This window comes from Phaseolus vulgaris, chromosome 11, assembly GCF_000499845.2.
Source record: "Phaseolus vulgaris cultivar G19833 chromosome 11, P. vulgaris v2.0, whole genome shotgun sequence".
Classification (NCBI taxonomy): domain Eukaryota; kingdom Viridiplantae; phylum Streptophyta; class Magnoliopsida; order Fabales; family Fabaceae; genus Phaseolus; species Phaseolus vulgaris.
Genome location: NC_023749.2, coordinates 47399563 through 47410239, shown reverse-complemented (window position 1 = coordinate 47410239; position 10677 = coordinate 47399563). Strand labels below are relative to the sequence as shown.

At 34.4% G+C, this 10677-nt stretch overlaps 2 protein-coding genes and 1 long non-coding RNA gene across 4 annotated transcripts; all 3 read right to left on the bottom strand.

Moving 5' to 3' along the window:
• Positions 1–430: 430 nt before the first annotated feature.
• On the bottom strand, positions 431–4204 carry LOC137819473 (zinc finger BED domain-containing protein RICESLEEPER 1-like). Of its 2 annotated transcripts, XM_068623337.1 has the most exons (5): positions 3940–4186; positions 3218–3578; positions 997–2991; positions 841–906; positions 431–688 (listed from the first exon to the last, which is right to left on the bottom strand). In XM_068623337.1, the coding sequence occupies exons 3-4, from the start codon at positions 2963–2965 to the stop codon at positions 857–859; spliced, it is 2019 nt and encodes a 672-aa protein (XP_068479438.1). In that variant the 5' UTR covers positions 2966–2991; positions 3218–3578; positions 3940–4186; the 3' UTR covers positions 431–688; positions 841–856. The 2 variants fall into 2 exon arrangements, with proteins under 2 accessions (XP_068479438.1, XP_068479437.1); XM_068623336.1 differs by lacking the exon at positions 3218–3578 and having other exon boundaries at positions 3940–4204.
• A 310-nt stretch (positions 4205–4514) lies between these two features.
• Positions 4515–4922, bottom strand: LOC137809081 (RING-H2 finger protein ATL57-like). The gene has a single exon (XM_068610224.1). It carries the CDS (start codon positions 4920–4922, stop codon positions 4515–4517), a length of 408 nt encoding a protein of 135 aa, XP_068466325.1.
• Positions 4923–6511: 1589 nt separating this feature from the next.
• On the bottom strand, positions 6512–8769 carry LOC137819469 (uncharacterized). Its single transcript, XR_011082296.1, has 3 exons — positions 8617–8769; positions 7985–8051; positions 6512–6607 (listed from the first exon to the last, which is right to left on the bottom strand). It is a non-coding gene; the product is annotated as an uncharacterized lncRNA (long non-coding RNA).
• Positions 8770–10677: the final 1908 nt, after the last annotated feature.

Sequence of the window (10677 nt, the reverse complement as noted above, 5' to 3'; positions counted from 1 at the left end):
AATATTCTGAATTGCATAATTCAGAAGCTATTTTTTAAGATTGTGCAATCATTTCTTATTTTTGAAATGCACTATCCAAAAATATTTTTGCACGAAAAAAGAAAAGCTTCTCAGTTGCACAATTTGAAAATCAATTTTGATTTTGATCATACAATCCAAATAAATTTAAAAGTTATTTTTTACATGAAAAAACTTTATGAATTGTAAATCTAAAAAGGCATTTTTCATAACAAAAAAAAGTTTTCGAATTGTGCATTGTAGAAGTATCTAATTCTAGAAGTATCTTCCGGATTACATATATGACACAATATATAGATAAAAATGACAACAACAATGGATTACATACCACTCTGAAGTGATCTTTATTCGTTAAGATCATTCATTTAGCGCAACTTTATTGAATGAGCAGTGAAGCGAAGCGAAAGAAAACTTTCAGGCAAGGAGCGATTTTGATATCAAGGGCAAGCAACCCTCTATACAAAATCAGATTCAGCCGAATGCTAGTCCAATAAAAACATCTAACAAAGAAGAGATATCTATAAGTATAAAAAAGAATCTACATTGTTTCTCTAAGAATATACAGTGCATCTTCCCAGAATATTTGCACAAAGATAAATCACTTCCCAGCAACAAATGATGCGGGGAACAAGGCAAACTTGAGAATTCTAAGATGCTTCTTCCATAAGACCTGACATTATAAAACAAAATTGTAAAAGATTATTCATGAACTGGTAACCGACCCATCAACCTTGGAACACAAGCACAGACCAAAAATAAAATGTTCAACAATGGATTCTGGAGAGATTAGGAACTCATGACACAAGTTTTACAGAGGCATACCATGGTACAATTAACGTTATTCGATGAGAAGAGGTAGAGCAGAATGGATTGGAGATGGATTTAGATCTGACAAGAGTCAGAAAAAATAAGGCATCAGAATCAGAAATGAATCAACATTATTGTATGGGTAGAAAAAGGTACAGCATAAGTACATACCTCCAGATTCATTTCGGAGCCAATCTTGGGTACATATCAAAGCCTCTCTTGTATCCGGGTTTAGTGAACTACGAGAAGAATCTAGCACTCTGCCCCCAGTGGTAAATGCCAATTCCGGTGCCAAAGTTGACATTGGAGTCCCAAGAACATCGCGTGCCATCATAGACAAAATTGGGTACCTTGGCATGTGGACTTTCCACCAGTTCAATATGTTAAAATCGGAATTACGTGGAAAGATTGGTTCCTCTAAATACTTGTCCAAGTCTGATGTCATGGACTGACTCTGTGATGTCTCATGAAGGAATCTGTCGAAGCCTTTTAGCCTGTCTCTGGAACTACAACTAGTACTAGGCAAACTGCTGCCAGGCAAGGCTGAGCCTTGATCAATCATAGTTGAACAGATAGAATACGCATTAAAAAGTTCTTTGATACCATCAGAAACTTCCTTGATACGCTCCAGTGCAGTGCTTCCATAAATTAGGGAGTAGTAGTACTCAACCAACTTCATTTTAAACCGAGGATCTAGAACAGCAGCTAGAGCTAAAGCCAAACTGCACTTGCCCCAGTACTTGTCAAATTTGGCTTTCATCTTCATAGCCATTGGACTAAGAAAACTATCTGAACTTCTACACCAATCAATTAACTGAATATGGGCATCACAGATCTCAGGGAAATATACATTAGCAGTAGGAAATTTGTTTCCCGAAAATACGTTGGTAATTTCAACTAAAAGTTTTAAGTATCCAGTAACAGAAGTGGCCCATTCCCACTCCTCATCACTTAGAGTAGATGAATAGGAGGGATCGTGATCTTGGAAAAGAGAAAAAGCACTCCTGTATTCTACCGCAGTTTCAAGCATGAGATAAGTAGACTTCCACTGAACTGGAAAATCAAGAAATAACACCTTTTGAGTGTTAATTGTAGCATGCTGAGCAATTTCATTAAATTTTGCTTGCACTACTTGTGAACTTCTAACATATCTAATGCTCTCTCGAATCTTTTGGATCACCTCCTGTAATGCCTCCATGGCATCTTGAGCAATGGAATTTATGAGATGTGCTGCAGAGCGTATGTCAAGTAACTGACGAGTACTTAAGAAAGGCCTTTTCTCAGAAACTCGCTCCTTGATTCTAAGGGTGATGTCCTCACTGATGGAACAATCATCAAGTGTCAAGGCAAAAAGCTTGCCGTCAATATCCCATTCATTGAGACATTTGATAATCACTTCTGGAAGTAAGTCTTCAGTGTGCAAAGAATCAAGTGTGACAAAGTTCAAGATTTTCTTCTGTAATGTCCATTCCTCATCAATATAATGAGCAGATAGGCACAAATACGAATAATTTTCTGTTGAAGACCACATTTCAATAGACAGATTAATCCTTCCCTGTAATCTGTTTATCATATCATAAACTTTCTCTTTCTCCCTCCTATAGATATCTATACAAGAAACCTCTACAGCACCGTTTGGCATGAACTCAAAGAGAGGCTGGAGGTTTTTCACAAAGACCTTAAATCCTACTTGTTCAACCAAGCTCAATGGGTATCCGTGTAATATGATCATGCGTGCAAGATCATGTTGACTCCTTTCCTGATCAAATTTACTACTTCCGAAATTAATGATATCGTCTTTCTTGTGCTCCTGTTCAAACTTGATGATTGTTGGCTTTACATATTCTTCTTTCCTCTGACCTTCATCAAAACTAATGTTTGCTAGACTGATGGTATTATCTTTCTTCCTTCTCTTCGCAGCAAGTAATTGAGACACGTCAAAATTTGATCTTTTCAGACACCGCATCAAGTGATTTCTCAGATGAGTAGTTCCGCTGTTACTCGATCCACTAAGTCTCTTGTTACAATGCACACAGACAGCATAGCAGATGTCAGCCTTTCTAACCCTTTCAAAGTGATTCCAAACAACGGATGTCAGCCTTTTTGGTTTCTTAGTACCTGAATCATTTGATTTTTCCATCACATAGGCTTCAGATTACCAAAACTCTGCACATCACACAAAACTAAGTGATAAGTCATCACCCAAAATGTTATAGTACAAAAAAGTCAAAACTTCCAAATTTGTTAAGTAGCAAAGCATTTATGGATGGCTGTGAAGAATTAAATCAAAAGTTGATGCCGGTTCCACCCTCCTCTAAATAAAGGGAGGCGAATGCACAAGGCTCGTCCACCAAGTGGGTTTTGGGGAAGGTAAATATGCACACAATCTTACCCAGCAAGCAAACTTTTCTAGGTTTGAACTTGTGACCTCCATGCTATAAGGCTGCAACTTCACTATTGCGCCAGCAAAGACTCAACCCTCACTCTTTCATGAATTACACAAAGATGTAGAGGGCTAAAGCTTATCTTCTAATAAACTCACTCAAATCTTGTTAAATTCAGACCGGAAATATCACAACAACAACCTATATTCCTGAACCAGATATCTTCCATTACTCCAAGGTTTTAAATTGCAACCTGCCTCACATGATGCAGCTCAAAATCAATCCTCTTGATTGCCGATATTATAGACCCTATCAGCTGCAATTGCTCTACAAGAGTCCTCAATTTAACTATGATGATCACAATTACAACTGCAATTTAAAACCCTACTCGAGTTAAAAAAAATTGAATCTTAGCATACTCCTCAGCAAAATATAGCAAGAACAATGAGTTTAGATCAGAATCTAGACATATATTGACTCAAACTAACTTAACCCTTAAATAAGCATCAAAGTCACAGTAAATTGAAGAAAAGAGAAGGCAAAATTGGGTATGCCTGCAATTTAAAACCATAGACTGCTACAATTTTGTAGCCTGTATACAAGAAGCTCTAAATAAAAGCAAAATTTGACAAAATATTTTTGCAATTCAGATAAATTGAACCGTCATATAACGCAATTAAGAGTTCCAATTAAAGGAAAAGGAATTGAAGAGAGAGAGTGTTCGTTATACAGAGAGAGAGGGTGGTGGTGATGGTTGTGATTTTAGAGTCCGATCGGAGGGTCCGGCAGAAAACGATAGGGTTAGGAACGAAGGGAGACGGAGAGAGAACCCGGTGATTGCGTGTTTGGACTTGGATCGGATTCTGATAGGTATACCCAATTGGGTGGGTGTTGGTGAAGGAGAAGAGGAAACGGGTGGGTGGGTCAAATAACGGGTTCAAGTAGTTCTGTGTTTCGGGTTGGGTTGGTTAGGTTCCGAAATGCACACCTTTAGTGTATTTTTTAATTTTACAATTTGATTCTTTATTAAAATATTATTATACTATTATAATTCAGTGTCTAATAGATTGAATCAAAAGAAAGTGTAAATTAGTAGAAATTAAATTTTATTTATAATTTTAATCATTTGTTTTTATTATAATAAAATATTAAAGGCATAGTCAATCGTATCTCACAATAAATTATTATTTTATAAATATTACACACAATAGTATTATACTCTTGCCCACATTATTCTAATAACCTTAAAATAAACTTTTCTCACCCCTAACATATAAATATGCCCTCTAAGAGACTCAACACTTCCTACTCCAAGTTTGTTCCAGAAACTTCTGCATCTTCTTCTTCTCCTCCTCCCATCGTCACAAGCTCCTCCTCTCCACTCATCTCAGAATACCGGTACACCGGGCACGTCACATGGTTCTCCAGCCAACTGTCGAAGCAGTTCGCGTGGAATGTGTGCTTGCAGTGGGTAGTCATCTTCACCTCCTCTCCCTCTCCCACCCCCTCCAGACATATAGTGCACTCCCCAGCCGTCTCGGCCACCACCGTCAGAGATCTCGAAGCCACGGGATTCGACACCGCTTGCCCGTGGATGTCACCGGCCTCGAAGTTCGTCGAGGAGAAGCGCCTTTGAATGTAGAAAAATACCAATCTGACGACGAAGAAGAAGAGGATGATGAAGACAATGAGAAAGATATAGGCAAGTTTCATAGTGAAGTTACTAAACTTTCCTGCACTTCCTTGCGGCGGCAAGGAACCGTTTGTGGCATGAGGGAGAGGAGGCACATAGAGCACTCTATGGTTTTTTTTCTAAGATTAAGGTTAAGATTTCTCTGTTCTTCCATCTTATAAAGAATTTCTTTCAAATAGGAATCTCGTCACGAGGATTTTGATTTTGTAGCTTACCTTATAACTTACATCTTAGAAATGAACTCAGTAAGTCTATTTTAACATCACAATTGGCTTGGAAAATGACATTTACATATTGCTTGTCCATGATCCCCAAAAAGTTAAGAAATGAATGAAATATTTATAATTAGTTGGTTCAAAATCTATTTTGGCAACCTTGATTTTGTTTGAGCAAGAGGATTTTTTGGATGCTGATGAAAGACAGAGGGTAGTACGGTGTGAGGGAGCATCTCATTCCTGCATTTAATCGAGCATTAATCGTGACTCTGATAATTTTCTGAAACGTTTTCATCTACATTGCAAAAATAGGATGTGGGACAAAAAGTTTTCATCAAGTAAAGGAGACTGGTTAAGAATGGGTAGGAGTGATATGTCCAAGAATAAACGCTTAGAGACAATAATTTCAATGTTTTGACTTTCAGTGAGCTAATAATATAATTTTTAGGAACAATTAGTGTATTAGGAGTTTGATGATTTTATCAGTTTAGTTAAGTCAGCTTATTATAATATCAATTTTAGGATTAATTGGTGTGTTTGGAGTTTGATTATTGTATTGGTTTAGTCAATCATGATTTAAAATCCACCATGTCAAATTTAAAGTGCATGCAAGATCTTCCAAAGCGGTATTGTAGAATTGTGTCGTGTAGCATTCTGGGGTTGTTTGGGTTCAACCTCACAAATATTTATAATTAGTTTTTGGTTCAAAATCTATTTTGGCAACCTTGATTTTGTTTGAGCAAGAGGATGCTTTGCTTTGTTTTCCATGAATTATTATGGACATGATAAAGTATTTTTACTTCATACACTCCGAAGGAGAACGGTTGTATAGGATAAGGACCACTAGTCATATACTATAACTTGTACTCATGATTTCAAAAGGATTGAAACCATAAGTAGCTAAGCTTAGTCGTACATTTTGATGACCATCTGCAGATTTTGGATGCAATAGATCAAATGTTTTCCAAGCCTCAGAATCTCTAGGATGCGTCACCAATCCATCTTCCTTACCCTTTAATGCATGGCATGTCATAAAATCAATTGTCTTAGAATACATAAAAAAATCTTTGCAATCTTAAATGGAAAGTAACCAAGATTTTTGCATATTTTTTCTTATCTTTATCTTTTCACTTAGACGTCTTGAACCATTTACATTCTTCTAAGCCCCCATTCTCTTCATCCCAATATAGTATTCGATTTTTTGGACAAGCTGGTATTTTGGCATAATTAAGACCAAGTTTGTTAATAACATTTTTGGCCTCATAAAGCAAGTTAGGAAACTTAGCATGTTTAAATGCGTCATTTAGTAGGTCTATAATTAGAGTGCTTTGTCACTCATTCTACACATGCAATTTATATGATACAACTTTTTCATTATTGTCCATCAACAACGCATCAAAATTTGTATTTCCTTTATTACGCACCATATTATTTGCAGACCATCATTTCTTTACCCTCATCAAAATCATTGACACCATGTCCCCATAAACCTGCATCGTTTAACATGTCTTTCATTAGATTTTGAGATTCTATAAAATCTTCAATCACATGCACACTTGTAATGGTCGTAGACTCAATTACACTTGGTCCCTCATCATGCTAATATCAAGTTTTGTAGTTTTTAAGGAAAGATTTACATGTTAAATGTTCGTGAACTACATCCTTTGTTTGCCACTTTTTAAAATCACACTTTGAACATGGACACTTAATGACATGACCATTAGCATGTTCGAATGCAAATTCCAAAAATACATTCAATCCATTTGGATATTTAATGGTGTTTTGTTTAGAAATCCACGATTTATTTATTAGCATGACTACAAAACAAACATAAAAAGAAAAAAAATACTTATTTAGGAAGGGCATCATATAAATACAAGGAAATGTGTTACTATCCTTGAAAAAGTTAAATAAAACATAGTTAATAAACAGTTTCAGGTGATCTACACAAATAATTTTAGAGCTAATAACAGACTATACTGAAAAAGTAATTTACAATAGATGTATGCAGATATTAGATAGAAAAGTTTACCATCAAAAGTCAAAGAACATTTAGATGTGTATCGTGATTCAAATTCTTTATTCCTAGTGGTAGGTTTTGTTATCTAACATTAGATTTAAAGCAAGCTCTAATATAATATTCAATATTTGAGTTCAACCTGAGTCAAACCCAAAAGTGAGTTCATAAGGTGGGGATTCCTAAGTTTAATAAGTTTAATCTATTACATTAAACATTTCAAGTGTAGGATTGGACTGTGAACATTGTGAGACTATTTCTTCTTTTAATACTATATGAGAAAATTGTAAGGTTAGGTAGATCATTGGACAATTGAGGATTGTCTAAGATTAGATTTATGATAAGTTTAACTACCATATTAAGTTATAGATATTTGTTGGATGTTATAATGGGATAAGAGCCTGACCTAATGAAGCTTCTATTCCACAAATATTGAATAAATGTAAACTGTTGTAATAAGAAATAGAAAGTTGCTACCAACTAATCAAACTAGCACAATATGTACTCTAATTATTCATAAATGTTAATTAACAAACTTAAAAGTAGTTCACATTTTAGATATTTTACCTAAACCCCAATCAACACTACCTTCCATCTAGGCAATTAGTTACAATAAATCAAACCAAGTCCCTTGTTGTCTCTAACTTAGATCACCCACTTTTTCTAAACCTTTTTTCAAATATACCTTAAACAGTTGTAGGAGTCAATCAGTTTACAAGAAAGCTATCAACCAAATTCAAGATTCACCAAGGCAATAAATGTCCAACATATCATACATGATGAACACATCAATAGTCTCAAACAAAAATAATTTATTGAACTAAATTAATGAGATATAAAATGAAATTACCTTTGAAAAATTATGCTAATAGTAGAAATAGTCTTAACAGGGTACAAATCCACGTAGTCTCAGCAACCTACAAGTATAACATCACTTCTTATAAGTTTGTTAACATTTTCATGAACAAGCACATGAAGTAGTTATAACTTAAAACAACCAAAAATTGGCAAACTGATACATCAATTTGAAGCATAAAATATGTAAAAAATCCAAAAGGAAAACGACCACACTATTTTAGAATAATCCATCAATAAATGTCATCGCAATTATCACATTAAAAAATTCCAGCCAATTAAAGGAACTTACATCTTAAAAAAAAACATAACATCACAACAAAGACTCGAAACTAAATTATAGGACAAGCAAGAACTTATAATAATTTTCAAAACCAATTGGGACCAGGACACATTGTTGTCTAAATACCCAATTTTTTTAACTATGAAATAGAAAAGGCACACGCAACATTCATAGCATCTCAACTTTTTTTCCCTAATGTCCTAATGTCCACAATACAAGCCTCAAACTAAACAAAAACCAAACAGTAGAAAGACAGAACTAAATAACAACATTCGAGTAACTAAAATAGAAATCAATGTATCCTACATTAGACATTTACACACAAAAAATAAAGTGAAGTTTACCTATCAATGTCATGTATGAACGAAGGAGTGATTGAGGGCTAACGGTGAGGGTTCCTAGTTGCGTTGAAGGTTCAAAGAGAAAAATGAGGGTTCAAAGAGAGAATAAAGAGAGTAACAAGGGTTTCAAATGTTCAGAAATCACACGAAGATTTCAAAGTCAAAATTTGTTTTCTGGAAATAAAGCTTTTCATTTTTTAGAATTCACGAAAAAAGAACTGATATGAAGGAATGAAAAACACGGGAAAAAATATAGTCTATTTATAAAGTGGAAGTTGTAATAAATGCTAGTTTTTTAATACAAGTTGTGACCGATCTAAAGGTATTGTATTATAAAGATAATTATGATAGTTTTTAATAACAACTATATTAAAACTTATAATTTAAAATGCGTGTTTTGATTTCTTTTATATAAAAATAAGGGCTAACAATCAATAAAAAAATATATATATATATATATATATATATATATATTACATTAGTTAGGCTTATATAGTTTCATCCTAATCAATGTTTTTTTTTTATTTATGCCTATCTAATAGGCCATCATGAAGGATAGATAAGTGTGAGATAATATTGATGTGGGTGCAACTCAAGCTAATTAATTTCATGGAGTACATGTTGTTTGCTTGATTTTGTGTATGTCAATTAAAATGTATTAATTAGGTTTAGTGTAATAGACAAATTAGAAGTTATGAATGTAATTAACATTTTGTGAGTGATTTGAAAGATGTCGAGACTAAATAATTATGTTTAATTAATTCATTGATAAAGAAATTAATTCTTATGAAATAATTTTCTTTGCAATACAACCATTTGACTTTAAAGAAATTGAATACATTATATCAACATGAAAAACATTTTCTATTAATTTTACAACATATTAAGGTAGATGAAAGGTGAGGATAAGCTTTAGACTTCTTAGTTCTTTAATTTTGTTTTATAGTATAAGTTTGTAATTACAATTCTTGACCTTTACTATACTTATTTAGAATTTGTTTTATATATTTTATACTATTAAATATGTTAAATTATGAATATTTTGTCCTATTATTAAGGATATTTTACACTACTATAAAATCATTAAATAGAAATGAGACAAAAAATAATTAGTTACTATATCCTCTAACCGAGTCTTCATTGTCATCATTGCCAGTTATGAATAAAATGCTATCATTATCAGTGTGTGAGGTTAGCTCAGTTGACACAACATTTTTACGCATGTTCAAACATTATAGTCTCATGTGAGCTAACCACATCGTACCACGTTAATCAAGCTAAAATGTGAAATCAATTTGTATGACAAAGCATTTGGGGCATACTTTATGCACTATAGGTAAAACCTTTAATTCCAAGATAAACAACACGTTTAGAATTGTCTAAAAATGTTAAGTAAACATCGGTGAAGAATTTAAGTGTTCAATAAGTTCGACAATCAAAGATAAGCAGTAAATACAACCCATAAAGGTTAAAATTAAGAATCCCCCACTAGCCTTCCATCAGTTATGGTCTTTCTTAGATCCAGTTCTGAGAGGTTCATTGTTGGGTCTTGTTGGCCAACTCCAAACCCAAGCGGTCCACCTCAGCATGGAGGCGTTTAATTTCTTGTTGGAATTCGGCAGCTTGTTGAAGTCTCTTGTCTTCAGCTTTTCTTTGGTCCTTTGCTTTAACATCGGCTAGGCATACCAGGGAAAAGGCCTAATCGAGCAACTTCTTAGCGTCTAGGCGGAGACGATATTCGTCATGAGCCATTAGCCTCGTCCTATCCTGATCTAGCAAGAAGCAGGACTCACCATGTGCAAAAATATTGAAGTGGGGATCCTATAGGCTTTTTCCTTCGAGCACTCCACGACTTCGCACTCTTGAATGGTCAGACCATCCGAGTGTGAGTAGTAGGGGAAGCTTCTTCTAGTCTTCTCCTCTTAAAGACAATGCCCGAGGCGGTGTGCTCATCTTGCTCGGATTGGACTTGAATAAAGCCAGCATAAATTTTCCTTTTTTCTAATGAAGAATCCTTGGTCACGTTCGCAGCTACCCTCATCTTCTTGGCCCGCTCGGCCAACT

What these genes read in the sequence shown, in the direction of transcription:
- LOC137819473 (XM_068623336.1), bottom strand. Translation starts at nt 2,965, where the DNA reads ATGGAAAAATCAAATGATTCAGGTACTAAGAAACCAAAAAGGCTGACA. An exon ending in GCTCCGAAATGAATCTGGAG is followed by an intron (nt 907 to 996) that starts GTATGTACTTAT and finishes GACTCTTGTCAG; the next exon opens with ATCTAAATCCATCTCCAATC.
- LOC137809081 (XM_068610224.1), bottom strand. Translation starts at nt 4,922, where the DNA reads ATGAAACTTGCCTATATCTTTCTCATTGTCTTCATCATCCTCTTCTTC.